General features: G+C 26.7%; 1 protein-coding gene across 14 annotated transcripts in view; it reads left to right on the top strand.

The window, feature by feature from the left end:
• Window positions 1-22,352, top strand: part of LOC100575918 (rhodopsin) — a 59,025-nt gene that overhangs the window by 23,165 nt on the left and 13,508 nt on the right. For 7 of the 14 annotated variants that reach the window (XM_003247272.4, XM_003247271.4, XM_029489579.1 and 4 more), the window contains 5 exons: window positions 1,848-1,927; window positions 2,137-2,251; window positions 4,371-4,510; window positions 13,251-13,381; window positions 21,719-21,864. In XM_003247272.4, coding sequence (XP_003247320.1) covers window positions 2,207-2,251; window positions 4,371-4,510; window positions 13,251-13,381; window positions 21,719-21,864 — 462 coding nt within the window. In that variant the 5' untranslated portion in view covers window positions 1,848-1,927; window positions 2,137-2,206. Of the gene's footprint in view, window positions 1-304; window positions 1,027-1,847; window positions 1,959-2,002; window positions 2,252-4,370; window positions 4,511-13,250; window positions 13,382-21,718; window positions 21,865-22,352 lie in introns of those variants that run through there. The other 7 variants (XM_029489582.1, XM_008188945.3, XM_029489584.1 and 4 more) reach the window with 4 other exon arrangements.

The raw sequence follows: 22,352 nt of genomic DNA, 5'->3' as shown, positions 1-22,352 counted from the left end.
TTACTGGGAATTTTAAATTTTGACCTCCCCAATGCATCCAACGATATTCACTTTCCAATCGAACAAGATACTGAAGTTGAAAATTGAAGCATTATTTCGATTACTTATCGTGTAAAGACACAAAAAAAAAATAAAAAATAAAAAAAAAAACATACATCATTGTAAAATCAACACATTCATCGTTCCACTCAGAATCTAAAATGGAAACTGAAAATATCCGTAAACAGCTCAAAATAAATCAAAATATTTGAAAATTTTTATGGTGTATAGAAAATGCTAATATAAACATTTAGTTAAAATTGTATGTATCTATAGAGTTGCATCAAAAACCAATATCGATTTCCTCGAAAACAGATTTTGAAGAAAAACTCTTGTTTTTCCTTAATTTTTCTTTTGTTTTTCACGTCGCTTTTGAGAACTACTGGGAAATTTTTACTTTTGACCCATCAAAGTACCAACTAGATTCACTTTCCTATCAGTGATATAACAGTATCTTTTGTGATAGGCTATCACAAAAGATACTATTGAAGAAAATCTAAGCATTTTTACTGTCCTAATAGGTGATGACAGGTACAAAAAAACGTTTAAAAAAAAAAACACACACTTAATTTTAAAATCAAAACACTCATTCATCGCTCCGCTCAGAATCTAAAATTTATAAGACGAACATTTCAGACGTATAAAAAGCTCAAAAAGGGCATACATATTTTTAAAATGGGCTAATCTTAATATTCAGTGAAATTTTAAAGTCATTGCAATTAATAACAAATTTAGTTTTGTTAAAAACAGGCCCAAACTGTTGAGTATTCACACTGGTTTTTGTTAGTTTCCTCGATATTATTATAATTAAAATACTGAAAGATTTTTTAGATAACCACCCCATCCTCACGCTAGAAAAGTACCAACTTAATATAATTTGCTTCCATAAGTAACCCTTAAAGTTAGATACATTTAAAAAAAAAACACACAAACAAAAAAAAACCAATATGGCAATATACATTTCCAGCTCCGCTCATAATGTAAAAGGTAATACATTTTTAAATATAGGCACTATATATAAACAAAGCAATGTAAAATAAAAACCTCAGTAAATTGTGTATAATACTATTATGGCCTTAGTGGAATATTATATTATGATTTAATAACGACACGCAACCTAAACTTAAAATATTCACGGACAAAAAAAACTTTGAAAAATCTAAACAAAAATAATGCAATGTACAACGAGTGAAAATATTTGAATGGTTTGAAGGTATTTCTCGTTTTGGTACAACCTTTTAAAAATAGTCTACTTTTGTAATGGAATTTCGAAATTTACATTATCTCCAGTATAAATGTAGCCATGTAGGTACCAGGGAGGCACTGTACATGTAATACTTGCGATCCTTTGATTATATTTAATATAAATAAATTAAAATACGAAATATTACAAAAAGAAGCTACCTATGATATATAAAAATCACATTATTAAAAAACAAATAGCGATTTTTCGCTCTACTTGGCGTATAAAATAAAAGTAAACGAATATTATTAAAAAAAAAAAATGTATACTAAATTATGTAATTTATTGTTCATTTATAATTCATTATAATTCAAATAATATTTAAAATAAATGAATAATATATAGTATGTTATTAAAATTTAAACGATACATTTGTCAGTACCTTTTCAAGAGTAGTTGATTTTGTTGAAAGAAAAATATGTATCTTTCTATTCTTAAGTAAAAAATATTATGATCAATAGACCATTACATCAGTTGTATGTTTTATTCATGTTGGCATGCTCTGTGTATTATTTTACTTATAAATATTAGTTACACGTGAATAAAAATTATGTTATTGTTATAGGTTTATCATGTGAGCTTTAAAAAAATATCCATTTGGAGGAAATCTTCGACAATCAACGATAAAATGGAAAACTGGGCGAAGTAATATATTTTGTTATGGAAACAATAATACGTATGATGTTATGATATTTAAAACATGTATTATCTTTTTATTAGTTTTCAGATACCTGAATAACAATAATTAATGCAAAATAAGTTTTAACATAACATATCCACCATCATTACAATTATTTTATATTTATTACTATTGGTAAAAAATAATAATTGTTTGATTTGTATTCCCTGAATAGTGAGGAACTGGAAACAAGCAAAATGCGATAATATTAAAGACAAGACAAAACCAAAAACCAAACGATATCGATGTCGAACCACTTAGCCAGTTTTAATGCAATGTGCAAAAACGAAGTGCGTACAATAAACAATCATATATTATACATGTTTAATATCCTATCATCACTGCAGAATGCAGATATAACACAATTATACTTACTATTCGATTAAATAATATTAATATAGCATATAGGACATAAGTACATAATTGTGTTATACTGTTTCATTTATATAATTATATAAAACATGTAGGTACAAACTAATTACACTATAATCACAAGTTCAAAATATAATAATCATGATAAACATAATGTTGAACATCGTAAAATAAAATGTCACAAAAAACTATTCGATAGAAGATAATATACCAGACACTATGTTTTCTACCATACAGAAAGCTAATAACATCTATCATTTTGGTACTACTTTAACATATATCTATTAATATATGTTTTCGATTTGTCCTATATTATCTAGTTATTAAAGAAATTATTAAAATTTTTAGATATTTATAATATATCTATGTTATTATATCGAATACAATTTTTTCATAGTATTTGAGTATCTATTTGGGCGACACCAATGATACTGATTTCCATGAACATCGTTATTTTAATTCCATATTTACCTAACCCTATCGACATTTCGCACTGTACAGTTTCATAATATATGATTCACGCGGATGGTAGGTACCTAACTACAATTGATTTTTTTCCAAATGTTATTTTAGTTTTCAAACCGTACGATTATAATATTTCTCCTGTTTTAATTCTTAGAAGATATGTGTAACAAATATACGTGTAACATTTTACTTTGTACTTTTTTAATGAAAAAAAAAATAAGTTACTTACTTGGTAATGAAAAAAAGTCTAATGATTTAAAAGTAAATAAAAAGATATAAATAGTATGTATAAAAAAATATAAGACCACAGTTTCATAAAACAATAGTATAAACATATTATTTATTTTATATTTAATTTTGTTCTGTGAAGGTATAAAAAATGCATTTTCAAAGTGTATCTTCAATAGTATTCTTTAAAGTTTATTGGTTAGGACAATAATTTTTAGTTGAAAGTAAAATATTCAATAATACCGATTTAAAAACTTTTATTATTATCTACGTAAACTTTGTTACTTGTATCTATATCAAAAAGTTGAACAAAAATTATTTAATGCTATTTCTCAAGTATCAATTTATTAAAGTAAAAATTTAAAAAATATTTATATTTTATTACAGGTCGTAAATATAATTAAAGTATAAATATAAAATATAGTATAGTTGTAATAGAATATACATAACATAAAGTTGTAGGTATCATCCAAAGTCAACTCAATTAATTTTTCCACATTTTTCTATTTATGTCATACCATAATATTAAACAATTAATATAACAATTTATAGTAAACATGTTTATTTATTTATTTTCAAAAGCTGGAAATTTATCTCAATTTATATTTTAATATAATTTATGAAATTAAACATAATAGGTATATTGGTACCTAGCTGAAATCAAACTTCGTTTATATAATATTTAATTGCGATATTTATAACGATATATTTTAAAAATATTATTCGAATAATTTCGATGGGTTACACGGTCTAACTTACACACTTTGAAATGTTTTACAAATATAATCGACATTATTTTGTTTTTATTATTATTGCTTTGTAGATATATAAATTTAGAATGTTATTTAGTAAGTACATTTTTAAAATAATGTTTCTTAAGTAAATTTGAACTCGTAATGTATTATTACATCTAAGTTTTAAGTCTCATATTGAATCTGTTACCTGTTATACGAGTAAGCTTCTAAACATAATATGTTGATATAATTTTCTATTCAATAAGCAAAAATAAAAATTAAATTTTGTATAATAATTATTGAGAATTTAAGATTTTTTTATTAATCATATAAGCACCTACGTAAATTGAAACCATTGCAATTATTACAGTTGCTCAGTATTTAGTTAGCGTATATTATGTTTATAAATAAACATTAAACAGGATGATCATAAGTACGTGTTTCAAATATAACGGAGATGTTCATTTCTTACCAACAAAATTTATTTTACAAAAAAAAAAAAAAATAAATAAAGACTCATTAATAAAACATTGAATAATATTGAAATAACTTAGAAAATAAATTAGAAATAAAACCATATTTATTTAAAGTCATTTTAAACGTATTATAGAGTAAAAAATGTTATGGAGATGAAGAAGGCAACGAAAAACTTACAAGTCCAATGATATTTTTTTCATATGGTATGCTGCTCACAGTAATCGGTATTGTGGGTTTAATTGGAAATGGTTTAGTTCTCATCGTATTTACCAGGTAAGGCTTAACTGGTTTTATTTTTATTTTTTTTCGTATAGTTTAAGCATAGCCTACCTATATGATATATTAAATATTTAAAAACTTTCCAAAATCGTTAAACATTGAACATTCAACGATACTTGGCAATATTAAACAATATGTTTATTTTGTAATGATCTTGAAGCATAGTCGTGGATCCAGGGGCTAAAATGTCTTGAAAAAAATCCTCTGTTGGGTTATTTTTTTTATATAGAACAAAAATGTAACGAAAGGTATGATATTTCCACAATGTAAAATAGCTAGTATGTCGTGGTTTTTTTAGTAAGTGTGTATCGGTTTCCTAGTAAATATGCCAAAATAAGTGTTAGAAAAAGTACAATATAATAAACCTGTTATTGTAAATTGGGCATAAATGGTATACTTAAGGAAAGTATACTTTAGAAATTTAGATTAATTACCCTAAAACAATAGTATAAAATGTACCGTAAATCGGGGTAACTTTGGCCCACAATTCGAATTTTAAATACTTCTGTAAGCTGTGATAAGACATGTGACAATTATCAAAATGTTGTTGTGGTTTCCTATAGTTAACAACACTGGTAACCGAATATAATAACAATTTTTTCCGTTATCACTTGTTTTGTTAAAAATAAAAATTGTTTTTGCTATCACTTTTTTTGTACCGTAAAAGTGACCTCTTTTAACTTTTGTTTGATTCGAACACATTTAATTGTTGTAGAATTCTGTAACTCTGATATGGTCTCACATATATAAAACTAATAAAGTATTGTTAAAAAATTAAAAAATTAGAAATTACATTTCGCAGTCTGAACCCACACAATTACGTCAATTTTTTTTTTATTTTAGTTCTTTTTCGTGCAACCTAGTTTAATTTAGTCCTAAGGTTGAAAAATGCTGAAAAATGGTACAAAGTTACCCCGTCTTACGGTATACTATAAATTGTTGATTATGTGTTATAAGTAGTATACGTGTATTACTTGAAATCAGAAAACAATTTAATTTATACACACGTACCTACGTATCCAACAATCAAATAAGATACATATAAAATATACATACAAATTACAAATATACAATATAAAAGAATGAATAGTATAATATTATTGTACAATTGTACCTATATAATCTTATATATTATTATAACAAGAGAATCGAAACTTTTTCTAGTCACGTGCCAACATTTCACATTCAAAATTTTAAAAAAGTTGTATGAGTCTATGAATAAAATTTAAAAAAAGGTTAGCAAGTGGATGTCGGTCTGCTGTACAGTAAGTTACAAGTAGGTCACTGTATAATTGATGGTATTAAATTTGAATTCAATGATATAATATCATTGTATAAGAAAAACGATTCTGAGCGGAAACGGTATGCCAGTCTAGGTATAAGACATTTATTTAACTGGCCAATATTTATTATCAACAATACGGGCTGAGCCCGATTATATATATTATGATAATACTAATTAAATTTTAACTATGATGACAACAATAAAAATAGTGACAATTACTAATTTATTTAATTAAAAACATGAATAACATAATAAAAGATATAACAAATACTAAAGAAATGATGGATCACTATATTTGCCATACGCATCATTCTAAGAATTGGCTGATTCTCAGAATAGTTAATATTGCATTTTGGAATAAAAAAATGGATAAATTTGACGGACAGAAGAGCAAAGGACTTTAAAGTTAATCATGGAGAGTAAGACAGGAGAATCAATACAGCCATCTATTAGTAGGCGGAGAAATTTCAGGTTAGCAACTTTTTTTCTATCAATTAAAGACATATTATATACTTATATATGGCATTAAAAATAAATTTACCTATAATAGGTACCTATAATAAATTCCAAATTAATTATATCACAATATCCATTAGGTACTTGTAACGCGTTATACATCAACAACAAACCGTGATACTATCATAGATATATAATAGTATACTTTAGAAGTTTCGAGTACCCATGAATAATATTATACAATCACAATAAAATAACGAAATTAGTTACTCTAGGATTTTTGTAATTTCATCCAAATTTAAACTTAAAATGACTATAAAAATATACTGTGCCTATGTATTAAATTTTTACACTTTTTGGCCCAACAGATAAAACTTTATTGATATTTATAGAAAAAAAAACTAAAAAAATTGAAAACTGAAAATGTCCGTAAATAGCTCAAAAAGAGTCAAAATATTTTCAAAATTGTATGGTGTATAGGAAATGCTAGTATAAGCATTCAGTAAAATTTTCATGTATCTACGGTCATTTTTTTTTAAGTTACACCAAAAACCAAATTAAATTTTGTGAAAAATCGATTTTGCGTAAAAATTCCCGCTTTTCCTTAATTTTTCTTTGGTTTTTCTTGGCGCTTTTGAAAATTACTGGGAATTTTAAATTTTGACCTCCCCAATGCACCAACGATATTCACTTTCCAATCGAACAAGATACTGAAGTTGAAAATCGTAGCATTATTTCGATTACTTATCGTGTAAAGACACAAAAAAAGAAAAATTAAAAAAAGACACACAAATATCATTGTAAAATCAATACATTCATTGTTCCACTCAGAATCTAAAATATAAAATAAATTAGGGAAATCGCAAAAAAGAAAATTTTACAAAACTTATTTTTATTTTAAATATTAATTTACGTTCATAATAATTTTGTTTTTACTTTAATTAATAAAAATATTACGGCTTACCAATTAACATCAATTTTACAATTTATAAAAGTAACCATATTATAAGGAAGCTAGAGGATTTAGTTGAGGAAATAATAACATGGTGAGAACGAGAGGAGAATGAGTTGAATATTAGGAGAACCTCAGTTTAATACAATGGCAGTAGAGAATATTTCTAAAGGGGGATACTGATGAACAATGATTAATGATAATAATTTAATATATTTTCAAAACCAACAATATATTTTTTTAAAAAAGAAAAGTGTATAATATTTATAATGTATTACAATAATTGATTTATTTATTTTATTTGTGATAAGTAAACAAAATTTTCTGAAATAAAATCACATTACATAATTCATTTATAAGACAAAGAAACAAAGACCTAAACATATAAAAAAATAAAACACAGGCTTAATTTACTGATATAATACATAAATGCTTATTAGTTATTATGAAGGGAAAAAGTATAACGCAGACTCGTTTCCCGATCTCAGAAAGCTCTCCAGTGGGGTATTTGGCTATATTATATAATTACTTGGATTATAGATAAAAAAAAATGTATTCGGGAATATCATTGAAGTACCTATATGTTGATGGAAATACGTCCTAAAAATGGGGCAAAAGTAATTGTGTGATTTAATAATATTTTTGTAGAAATCAAAAGTAATTTTCCGACGTGTATACAATTTACAATTATAAATCTTAATACCTATAAATTATAATATATTTATTATTTAATCTTTACTATAATCCAAGTTTCATTTACTATCATTAAAAAAAAAATTTTACTATACGAGTTGGCTCATACAATTTAATTGATAATATTTAATTTATCAGCATTTAATTATTTGTATAAGTACCTACTTACTTTCTATATTATGCGTTTATCGATTGCGTTGCATAATTAAAATTAAAATGTAGTAAATAACAGTTTCTTTTTACTTTGTTGAATTTATTTTCATATATTTAATTACGTAAGTACATGAATAAAATTATTTTTACGATGTACCATATTATACAAATGAATGTCATTGCGGGTACCTATGAACTTTATAAAATTTCATTTTAAAATTACATTTTTAGGGTTAAAATAATAATACTTTGCACGTAAATACAGAGTGGAGATTTTTTAAGCATGCGCTCACTCTCTTTTTACGCTTAAAAGTTGAAATGCAGAGTTTAAGTTAAACTAAAAGGTAAACATTAAAGCTAGGTACAACGTATATAATATATTACTACTGCAGGCTGTTTTATTACATACTTATATAATAACTTTTAGTTAAATCTAATGACAATTATAACCGTTTTTTAAAGTTACCTAATATTAATAATATTATGTGACTACATAAAAACACTGAGGTTATGTTTTGAATGTTTGCCACCATAAATTATATTTTATGCATCAAACCCGACCAAAAGTCGACAGCGCGTCACACAACTATTTTACCAATGTTCAACTTTAGGATTTTACAAACTTATCGACGTATGCACGCAAATAAAATTAGAATATTATGTAAGTACAATCATTTCTAAGTAATTCCAATATCATAATATAACAGTCGCAAAAGCGTATGAATGTAAATAGTTGTCTATCCGTACAAGTGACCTGTGAATAATATGGGTGATATGATGTGCGTCTTACTTTGACGCGAAGCACTCGGATCCTATAATCATCGAGAACGGATGACCGGAAATTATGCGGTTCACAAATATAGGTACCTACCAACGTTATTTATTTTTCTTTATATATAGAAGAAAAGTCAACCCTCGTCATCGTGGCCAATGACGAGTTACTTTTTTTTTATTGTAAAATACAATAAAGTATTATTAAATTATTTAAATTACAATAATAACAATAGTAAACAGAAATGTTTATAAAGTTTAAACGTTAAATTAATTTATCCAACCCTGACTGCCGGAGGAAGGAGAAAATCAGTTATTTATTAATTTATTATATAAATAATAATACGTACAAGACTCGTGCCCACTGGAATTTCGTCTCACTCCACAACCTTAATATTATCATTGAAATTTATTTATACACATTCTCGGACGACGACACGAAAACGATTTGATCGAGAATAGTTGAAAATCGGATGGCGCAGCGAATGCGGAGAAAACGATTGACGGCCACTGTAGTTTGGCTTGCGTGTACCTACCTTTAACGGCTATAACTATATTATTATGTAATATCCATAGATAATAATATATTCATGGATAGGACGTCATCCCTATATATTATACACACTGTATACTGTGACTGAAGAGAATATATGTTACCACAATGGCTACTTGTGGTTATAGTAGTGGTTTATGGTCAAACGACGTTATCAATATAGATAATACAGATTATCTATGGTTATCAATCAATAATACGGCGGGTTTCCACTATACACGTTTGCTGTGTACACGAAAAATGTTCAGCCATGTCCAACAACACGGTATCGTGGTTAATCGTGTGGTAACTTAACCTAATACCGACCAATCACAGCAAAGGATTTGTATGCACGTACACGCGTACGTGTACAGTGGAAACCCACCGAATAAAACCATTGCGTTAACATATATTCACTTCAGGCACACACCAGCTCATGCCCTATTCATGTATATTATGTTATCTATGGTAATTCAAAGTGGACCGTGATGGCCAAATATTGAAGACGAATCGGACCGACATTCTTTATACCAAGATCCTGGTGAGCCATTAACCGCGATATTTTCCGTCTTCAGTCAGTCCTGTCAGTAATGGAAAACGGCGGTCTTTAACATCACTGTTTCTCAACGATTCTCGAGCCGTTTGCTGGTGTTCAACATTCTACAGAAAAATTAGTCATCCGTTGGTAGACGTAGGTGGTAGCTTTGTCTTCGAGACCACTTTTCATCACTTCCGATCTGATGAAACACATTGCCCATTTTCCGAGGTTGTAATGAGTTCCGGGTGACATATCAAGATGAGACGTACATCAGTCACCGATGAACCTAGTAGGTACACCTACCTGGGCTATATTATATAATTTACAGTTATTTCGTGCTGAGACGACTCTATGACCGTTGTATAGAATCAATTGTAGACTGTAGTTGAACATAACGCCGCAGCACTCCGGCTTATCAGCGTCTGGAAATCTTGGGAGATATCAAAATAGATGTTTGCAACAATAGGAGGATGACAATTCTCGTTGTATGTATTAATAGTGTTACACGATGTATTGTTCAAAATGTAATTAAATAGTTATGGTAAGTATCCTTAAATATCCCACGTTCGCAAAACGCCAAATAGGTTTTCGATTATACATATGCTAATATTTACATACCTACTGATCGTATTGGTATATTATGCGATACATGTGGGCAACAGTAACTTGTGGATAACTCGATGAATATTACACGAATAGTAGTCAATGGTAAGCTCGATGAATTAAAAATAATTAAATATGGAAATACTTAAGCAAATAAACCCACATGTCTCACAAGCCTACACTTGAAAAATTTTGCGTTCAAATTATTCTATTTTATGTTGTTAATTTTAATATTGTAGTCACTTGGCCTATCATAAAATCTATAGGTAAAAATGTTATCGAGGACATGTTATTAGTGCAGTTTTAATTTTAAAGTGAATTATAAGTTATAAGTCATAACCATGTAGAACAATTTATAGTACAATCCTCATAACCCGCTTTTAAATTTGAATATAAAAACTTACAAGATTCCCTAGTTCTAATATTACTATATTTAGGTAATTCTCTTATCTTTCAATTAAATAATAGGTTAAAGTACTTACACTTAAGTTAAAATTAACTATACAAAACGGATTCTTCACTTTAAGTTTTGTATAATACCTATAATTATATAAGTATGAATAACACTTTAAGTATTATGTTACCATTTAATGTCCACTTAATATTAGAATGATATAATTCGTAGTTGAATACTTCATTTTTCAGAATTTCAAAATTATATAATGTGACACGAGCAATTTAAAAATACGACGAACAACTTTTTTTATGACAAAAAATTCATTAAATACTCTACCTCTAAATAGTTTAATAAAAAGTTTTAACACGTTTGTCACTAGTTAACTCATTCTCTAGAGTATACATTATGATGAACAGATGTTATAAAATTGAAGGTGATTATTATAGTCGAAAATGAAGAGTCCTTTAAATTTGTTAAAATATTTTTTTAAATGTATTAATTATTTATTTGATGTTACAATAATAATTTATATTTGATATAAATATTAATTTAGAATTATTTTCTAAAATCGAGCATGCTGGGTGATTTACTAAGCACGCTCGCCTCTTTTTTCTTCTTCAATCATTCAGATATTCAAAATCTTATTTTTGGAATTCTTAAATATATTCAAAAACCAAATTTTCGAATTTTTTATATATCTTGTACAACTTAAAGAGTATCATGTGGAGATACAAACTTCTGTTTTTCAAATAACGGCCCCCTTTTTCTACTGTAAATTATTTTAGCGAATAATTTTTTCTGTACATTTTGGAGTATCGAAATTAAAATTTAAATGAGTACCTAGAAATTGAGTTATTTAATTTTATATACTAAGGATAATAGAACCATCATAATGGGTTAGGAAGATAATATTATAGGGACTATGGTAATTTGAACATTTTAGTATAATAATCCATCAATATTATATTGTATCGCCATATAACGTTCAAAGTATTAAAAAAAATCTAAAGAATCTTAAAATATAGTCTTCGAGTATATTTAATAATTCCATAAATTAGAATTTGAATATTTATTATAAAAAAAAAAAATGAAAGTGAGCATTTTCGGTGAATCCACCTGTACTATTTTCATATTAAAATATGAAAAAGAATTTAAGTTTTAAATCACCAAGAGACAAATTATGATCTAGACATCTCGTTTAATAATAATTTTAAAAACAAATTTTAGTTCTTACGTCACAATTTACCCTTTATTAGACCTTATAATAACATTTTTTTTATGAGCTCTCGGTCGATCATATAATATTATAAAAGTGTGACTTGCAATTATTTCATCGTATTACCATTTACTAATAAAACTCAATAATTATGTAGGTAACATTTTTAAGTATCATCTAAAATTTAAAAAATATATTATAAACTTAGACAGTTTCGCTTTAAAAGTACAATTGATACGATGTGACCAAGACTAATTACTTGTATCTCTCTACAACGTAAAATGTCGTATTTATATTTTACTAAACCATGCACCTAATTCAATCTCAAAATATTACAATGGCTAAAATCAATTTTAAGACAATTGATATTGGCATTTGAATACTATAAGGTATTGTTTCACTTCAGACATTGTAGAAGTATCAGTCATGAATCATGAGTTTGAGTAAAAACATAATATTTAAAAATAAAATATCTATTCAATAACCCTTCCAGTACAAGTTAGTATAGTACAAGTTAGTATAAGTAGTATAGTTAAGTCATGGTTAATTTATATATAAAAAAGCAGGTAAGTGGATGTCGCTCTGCTGTACAGTAGATTACAAGTGGTAAATTGTATATTGGTTGTATTAGACTTGAATCCAATGATATAATATCATTGTATAAGAAAAACGATTCTGAGCGGAGACGGTTTGACAATCTAGATATTTTATATTTTTGTTATTATTTATTTTATCATGTAAGTTGAATTAATATTAAAATATTATAATTTTTTATTCGTTTCTATGGGTGATAAACAAAGCGTTAGAAATTAAAATCCCATTTTTAGCGTTTTTTCGTAATTTTCCGGTGGTTTTTCCCGTGGCATTAAATAACTGTTGAGAAAATCGAAAAATGACCTCTTTAAAGTACCATCTTGATCCAATTTGCTAAAAGATAAGGTATTATATGTTGAAATCGAAACACTCCTTCTGGAAGAAATTTTGTATACAGGATATAAAAATAAAAAGAAAAATAAATAAACACCATTGTAAAAACAATAGCTCCCTCGCTCCGCTCAGAATCTAAAAATGTAAGCAACAACCATTTCATTTTTTTTTTATAAATGTCAATACTAAACCAAACGTTATTTATTTTTAGATTTAGGAGATTAAAGGGTCCGTTTTCGACATTCGTATTAAACTTGGCCACTGCTGATTTTGCTACTTCGATTTTGCATTTCATGTCAGCCGTTTCTTCATTCAAACAAGAATGGATCTTTCACGAAATCGGTAAGTAACGATAACAAAATGAATCTTCTCATATTTAAATTTACTATGTGTACTTCAGTGGCGTCATTCAGGACGGAAACAAAGGAGTTATTTGATCGTGGGGATCTTTGAAATCGACTCATCTGAATGTACCTCCCCATAAAAATAAAAATGTTTAATAAAAATATATTATGTATAATTCAGTATTTCTTTCTTACCATAGGTAGGTACTAGGTAGTTTAAACATGATTCTGTACATTTTAGTATGTAATTGACTGTTTTTATGACTTTGTAACTTCTAAGTATTTTAATGTATTATACATTTATACTTTTACATTGGATTTGTAGATAAATTTTCAATTGTAATATTATAATATAACCTCCAATATGGGCGGGAAATACCAAATAACTATATTCATGTCCACATCAATTCAATGAAACAAGCATGGTAGAAAATCGCTTATATTGTTAAAAGCATGAACCGTCAAATATTTATTATGAGTGATAATAAAGTTCAAAGTTCCCCCACCCCCGGTCCAGTAGAACCTGAAATTACACCACTGGCGTAGGTAGGTATATATCTACTTCTTTAATATACAAAATACAACGTTCACGTAGGTATTAATTTAAAATATGTTGGATAAAATGTTTGTATTATAATTTAATTACAATAAGACACAATAGCTATGAGTTTTAAAATATTAATTTTTATTATTACATTATAATTGCATCCTAAAGAAATATTGAGAATGCTTGGGTACTTGAACTTTCAAATGTTTATCCAAAAACTTAACACGTACAATATGAATGTAGGTATATTATATTATTATTGATCTACTTGAAATAAACCTAAATAATTTTAGACCATCCGACATACCAGTCGACATTTGACTGCGTCGAGGAGTTGATAATCATTTATCAATATCAAACTCACGAAAACCACTATAAATAATTTACGCTGATGGTATAAGAATTTATACGTGCGTACGATAGAAAATGCAGATAAATTCTTTGATCATAATCGTATGACGTACATTAAAATATAACATAATATTATAATGGGCATTTCATAACGGGTGAAAAATATAAAAGTGTAATAAAGATTTATGCAATAACATTAATTAACAAAATATATTATAATTTACGATGTTTTACATCGTGGTAATGTTTTTTTGTATACTTTAATTTCAGAACTATATTTAAAAATTATGATACCTATACAAAATATTGTATTACTTGGGTATTTGTACACCTATATCTTACCTTAATTTAAATAGCTAAACAATTTGGTTATAAATATTTTGTATTGTAACGATCTTTCAAAGGTGCAAATTGTCAGCTAAAGCGAGTATAGTTGTAAAAAAAAAGTGCTCTACGTTAAACCCATAATTTATATGGGACTAATATTATTTGATAATATATCATTGGTTGACATTTTGGTGTTTACGAGAATAATTCAAACTATAGAGCAAACATTTGAAACGAACAATTGGTTATTTTGTATGAGTACTCGTAAATCCATATGACGAAACAATAGGTTTACCTACTATTATAATTGTTTTATTTTTGGTCTAAGTTATGTTGAAACAATTTATAAAAACTTAAGAATAAAAATATATAGTTAAAATATCAAATATCAAAAATTGACAAATGTGTGTTGATATATATTTAAAAATAAATTATTTATCGATAATAGACAATATACATTTACTATTTTGTATGTATCTATGCTATAATGTATATCTTACACATCTAAACACAATTTCATCTCCAGCTAAACGTAATATATAGGTACACTTTTATTTATATACCTAATAAATAATTATAAAACATGTATGATACTTTTAATCTAATGTGGTTAGGTATTGTATAATATTATTTTTTCAATGTATGTTCTAATGTTCTATGACATTATCACAAAATAAATAAACACTGTTTTTTGAGTTCTGTTTAGGACTAGGTATATATATTATTTATAATATAATTATTATCTATAAATTTGAAATGCGCTATCAGTATCGTACTATCAACTATTATAGTATATTATTATGTAGGTAAGTACCTATATAAAATATTGTATGTCTATTATATCACTTCTTGATTCGGTAGTATATTCAAATACAGGAACCAATGATGAAAATATAAATAATTTTTTCTACATAACAAACAATACAACCTGCACATTTCGTGAATATAATGATTAATGACATTACAGTTGTGTCATTTTCATTATTTAAACCCGCATGAGAAGGTGATCATAGAGTCTGAAAACAAGTAGTCAAGTAGATAACAACAACGAACATCAAACATTGTTGTAAATTCATCTAACATTGTCGCCCATATTTGAAATTCTCTTATTTAAATAATACCAAAATGGCATTACAAAGAAATTACACGTTAAGCTTTGATAACTAAAAGATAACTTAAGGATTAATATCGCAATAATTACAAAGAGCTAGTCTACGCATTGTCAGAAAGTAGCTCGTATTATTAGATTCTGATCGGAGCTAATGAAGTTACATAGGTACCTATTATAGAATGTAATAATTTATATTATTTTTTTTTATCGGAATACAGTTTTGTAGTTGTAAAAAATTACCTACAAAATGTTACAATAGCAGCACATTTTAATTGATTAAAAATTAAATAAAGATTAAAACAATAATACAGGAGATTTTTTATTTAATTGATTTTAGCAACCACTCGTTTTTAGTAAAATAAAATCTAAGCCATTATTCAGTTACCCAGATCCTCTCAAAACCTTTTTTAATGAAATAGGTTAATGTAATTAGCGCGTTGATGTTTTAGATTCTGAGCTGAGAGATAAATTCATCTTTAGTCAGAATTCATCAATTTCAATTTTATGGGTGGAGTCTGGATTGAATTGAATATACATAATATTTGGTATCGTTTTAGGTGTCAAAAATAAGAATCGCATAAGTTTCAAATAATCGAGAAAATTGAAACAATTGAGGACATAATGTTTCGACTAAATCGATTTTATATTTTTGGCGTGGGTAGTTAATTTTTTTTTTAAATTTGTTTATGATACAATTTTTGTCCGACGGTCAAAAAAATTGAAAATTAAATACAAAGTTCCCCTGTTATTACAATTAATTATTTTAAAAGAATCTTAAAAAATTGGAAATTATTACGGAGAAAAATGAATAACATTTTTTTATTTAAATTTAAACGGAAAATTTCCAGTTAAATGATTATGGTTAATTTTTTGTAATTCAAAAAATATTTATTCGAACAATTTGACCATTCTAGTATAACCAAAATTGATGGTTTTGGGAAAAATTAGTTAAACTACTAGTAGAAAAATCAATTAATATAAAAATACCTTTAAAAAATATAACCAATAGGAGGCTGACTCATCGTCCCCGCTCAGAACCGTTTTTGTTGTGCAATTATTTATTATTGAATTCAAATATAATGCATATTGCATAATATATTATAGTGATCAGCTCAATGATAATGAGTCTTTGATGTCGTAGGTGTACACTACTGTCTATTACACAGCAGAGCAAATTCCTCAGTTTTTTCTCAAAAACTTTTAATTTAAAAATAAGCAGGCACGCGTCGGCGTTAATATTGTTTGACTGTTCGAACTGAGTTCATTATTCTGAATCGCTGAAGACATGAATATTTATGTACTTGTATTGCCGCATTCTGTATAGCTGGATTTAATTACAGTCTGTAATGACTCTGAACTTAAAAAAATCCAGCCCATACGATATGAATTATAAATGCAATCCGTTAAGAAATATCTCATTGCTAGGTAGCCAACACGAGTGTAAATTATTTATTTCGCCAAGTTTTTATCATATTATATAGTGAACAGCATATTTTTTGTTTATCAACAATCATATACCTACGTAAAAAATATGTAATCCTAAATTTTAGTTTTTAAAAATTAGAAACGTTAGAATTCTGGGTTGGCCCCAAACACATTATTAATAAAAGTGAACAAAATTATATTTTTACTGTACCTATAACAGTGTCTGAATGGCGTATAAAAAATGAGATTAAAACTTGATAATAATTTCAAACTTTTCTCACCAAGTAACAAACTAATATTATCACCAATAATCGATTTTCATGAGTTTACTTTTTCTACAAAATTAGTTCTTTACCTACTTTTTTTTACTGAACACACCATATTTTAAAATATGATGGTACTTTTGATGGATTTTATTAAATTTAGAAATTCTCAGCTATTATAATTTAGATCGGATTCGTGTGTCGGTCGTGCATTTATAGATGCAGCACTTGCGAAATGGAATATATTATAACCATATAGAATTCACACGTGCAGCAAAAAATTCTTCACCGTTGCGTTTCTTAAGTTATAATAATATAAAATATGTAAAATAAATTACTCTGCAATGATTTTAGAACAAAAACACAGAAATTATCAAAATATACATTTTCTATGCCATCGACTCGTTTTTATCATAAAATATGTGCTTTGTATAGTGCCAAGAAAATATTTTAACATAAATAATACAATTAAAACCAATTAAAAATTTGTTATTTATACCTTGTTATAGTTTTCTGATGTGTCCGTATAAAACATTTCCAAATCCATAATTTACGAACCCTTGGGAATTTTGATATTGTATGGTGTATCGTTTGTTTATTACGACATATTTGCATTCGAGACACGTCTGATTTTCTATTTATTTAATGGTCTGAATAAAAAAATTTAATTTTCTACTCCATTGATTTAATAGTATTTTCTATATTTTAAATAGGTTTTCTTACAAAAACTATCTATAGTTACGTCAATTTGTGTTATAACATAATTAATGAAAATTATTTCAGATATTACCTTCTTTATATTATGCATCAATATTTTAAATTAAACTACCTAGGCGATTATACTTCAATAATGGTATCCAATCATTGCGTTATAACGATAGAATTTGTTGATCTAAAAAATAATTTTAACTTGTTTATTGAATTGGATGTTATTTATTAATTATTACACAATAATATAATCAGTGTTTCGCTATTTTCGTACCCACATTTATTTCAATATTATTAAATTACGAATTTGAGAATTATTCCTGTTTATTGTTCATTTATTACTAGGTAATTTTACTTTGTATAAATAAAACTTCAAAATATAAAATTTATTTATATTTGAATTTATTTAATTGATTCTGGGAACAGGTACCATACCACTAACATATGCGGCTATAAGAGATAGTTGAGGTAGTTTTTATTAAATTCAAATATACGACAAATATTTTAAATTCTTTTAAGGACGATATTCTTAAAAAATTCAACTTTCATGTTTCAAAAAAAGATTATAATTAACTACTATTAGAAATGCATCAATGTTTGTAACTTTTTGGAACACTATTTCATGAAAAATAAAAAAAACTACAACAGGGTGGAAAACAGTTTTGGTCTCCCAAGTGTGTTTTAAATAAAACTTAAATACATTTTTTTTATATTAGGTACTGATCACTAAATATGTTTTGATGATAAGTATAAATTACTACTGCCTGAAAACTGGTTGCGACATTCCAACATTGTAGTATGAATTTAAATACATCACTATTTTTGTACCATAATGGTTCATGGTTCAAAAAGCGTTGCTTGGGTTGGAAAATTTTTAAAAAGCTCATGAGATATAATTCTAAGGTAAAATATTGTGACCAATCATCTAATTTCATCTGTATCAATACTTGAAGTTGAGTGAATTCAATGTTTTACTTTAATTAATATATCAAGCTTTTTGCATAGATTAAAAATTTAAATTGTCTGTAAACCAGTGTTCTTTTTGGAGATTGGAAGAAGTAATTCATTGCCGTAGAGCAAAAATTTGTCTGCAACTGCATATCTATATTTAATTCTGATTTATCGTATGATATGCAAAGTAAGCACAAAATGTGTTTCATGGTATAGGAATTGAACATTTTAAGTGCATTTTTTTTGCATATTTCGATCTTATGATGTTTCAAAGACCAATTTTACAATCTTACGTCATCTTTTAGTGCAATTTTAGGTTATACACATTTTTAAACGAATTGAAAATAATTATTGTCAAGATAAAAGAAAATTATTATTAGAAGTTTGCTTTTATATATTGCAATTAATATTCAAATAAATTGAAATAAGGTAGGTAGGTACATGGATTCCCCACATTTGCGTATCTTTAAGTGTGGTATTTAGTTATTGGTACAAATTAATAAACTCTTCTAAGATATTAGATAAGAAAATATCGATTCCAGATCATTGACGTTATTCATTTCTAAAAAGTTCTATGAATAAAATATAAAATTCCTTTTTTTTAAAATTATTTTCGAGTAGATACCTACATATTTTTGTGCAAATTCGAACTTTTTAGTACATCATAAATGTATGGATATTTATGAATCTTTATTGAATATTTTTCTGGTTTTTAGTACATACCTATACGACTATACATATACCTATTATATCCACACTCTATTCATTGTATTGTTCTGCACACATTACGCGGGGTGTTATTGTGAGAAGTATAAATAGATATAATCTATAACAATACATAATAAGTTAACCTATAATGGTGTTAGTATATATGCGTTTGGAACTTGCCGATGGTAGATTATGTGTATAAGCTCATTTGCATCATACAAATTGGCCATATTGATGTAGTAAAGCGAAAAAAATTCTTAAAGCTGATATTAAATTTGTCTTTATTTCTACTCTTGAGATCAACTCTACCAAATTGTCGATCTTATTCCAAAAATTCTAAGGAAATCAATTGCAAAAAATAGAAATTTAAAAATGTAGATAAATAATGAACTGATAAATAATTGTTCTGTTTTGTTCATCAGTACATACATTGTACATACTAAAACTTACTTACTACTTACCTACTAAAAATGTATGAAAACTCTAAAGTTGTTCAAATTAATCTATTTATTAACTAAACAATTTTGTAACGAACATTCAAAAATAAATGTAAATTTTAGGTTCGGAACTATAGGGTCTTGATTACGTATACCTACGTAAATATTCTGGTGTACCCTCACAAGTATTCAAGTAAACGAATACCTACTTGCTGTAAATTATTCAAATAAATGTCTAGACGACTAGTCAGACATAGTATATGATTTGTACGTGGGTAACATCATTGAAACTTGCTTATATTATGGTGTACTTACTTATACGTTTATTTTGATATCATTTAGAAGTCCCGTTCTACCCATTCAATTTAGATTGATCGTGTTGTTGAATATTTAAAGGCTCGCGATTTAGTATGGATGGATGGATGGACTACGAACGAAATAACTCAACAACACAGTATGTACAGTGTGACATGAGCAAATTGGTATGACGGTGGTATGAGCAAATTGGACTGAATTTCAGAATTCGATTTCGATTTTCCAAATAAATAAAATAGGTACTAAATAATATCTGAAAATCCGGATATTAAAACAAAGAATTATACCGTTCTACAAAACATACAAAGAATACATTAACATAGGTAACAATAATAATAGAATGACCCAAGTTCAACATATCCAGACAAATTCTCGGAAACCCACCAACGATACAACAAGCACTTGAGGAAGAAAGCTCCAAAAACATATAAAATTTTTTCATAAATATAGACTTAGGTAGCAAAATTACTGTAAAAAAAAAAAATATATTTATCTATTATATTTCACAAACTCCTTCTACTGTTAAATATAATGTACTCCCATAGTTTTAAGACCAATACTATGTAATTATTACAGGCTAATGACATCAGAAGTTGATTTTGTTTGAGCCTTATTAACCTGATAAAAAAAAAATGTAATAATGATTTATACTATAATATTGATTGCGTCATCTGTGTGTCAAAAGTGCTAAACAAAAGTGATAAACGTGTAGAATTTCTGTCAATATTATATTATGATAGTATCACAAAACTCCCATTCACATATCCGAAAACATATCATTTGTGTTCGGTTTTAGACGAAGAACGCCTATTACGAAAATATTATGAGGACTATATTTTTTATATCTGACCATTTCATATGTATTGTCATAGGCTTACTATACTATTATGTAGAAAATAATAGATTCAGTACACATATTTTATAATTTGTGAATAGTTTAATAGAAACGGCCCGAAATTAAAAAATAATGTCCTCTTTTTGTAATAGGTGTTTTTCATCTAAGCAAATGAAGAAAAATGAATTTTCTTAACAGTACCATTGTGAGTTTTGTGATACTTATTATTCGCTGCGAGACAGAAAAGGGTGGGTGGTAAGTAGATATGTATTTTAATAATATGTTTGTATATTTTATTGTGTGACGTCATCTGAAATCGGAAACAAAAATATATTGACCGTGCTCGTTATTTTTCAGGGTGCACAATATATGCTTTCGGAGTAGGACAGTTTGGTTTGGTTTCGATTGTCACTCTTTCCACCATAGCGATTGAAAGGTACCTAGTGATCACTGCGAAACCAGTGTCGGGGTCTTGGAAGTTAACACGACAGGGTGCAACGAAAGTGAGTACTCAATATAATACACGACTACACAATATTATTATGTTACTGGACGTGATAATTTACTGATATTATCCTAAATTTTATTATTACTGCAGTTATTCGCATATTTTGTAATATATTTCACACAATTATTACCTATTTATTGAATAATATCGAGCAATGAGCATATAATATTAAACATGCTTGTAGGTACGCAAAATATTAGTAGATATTTTAACGCATATTATTAACGTGATTTTAAACAATACTATAATAATATTATATATATATATATATATACAGAGTGTTTCACGATGAACTGACAATTGCAATAACTTGTATTCTAACCAATATTTTTTAATTTTTTTTTTTTTATATATTCAATAGACTTTTACACTATACGTATAATACAAACTTTTTTATTTTTATTTCTTCGTAAAGAAAATAAAAAAAATTTAAATTTGATTTTAATTTTTTTTTTAAATTTAAAAATAGCCAATTTATAAACA

This window comes from Acyrthosiphon pisum, chromosome A2 (genome assembly GCF_005508785.2).
Source record: "Acyrthosiphon pisum isolate AL4f chromosome A2, pea_aphid_22Mar2018_4r6ur, whole genome shotgun sequence".
NCBI lineage: Eukaryota > Metazoa > Arthropoda > Insecta > Hemiptera > Aphididae > Acyrthosiphon > Acyrthosiphon pisum.
This window is presented reverse-complemented; position numbering and strand designations above follow the sequence as displayed.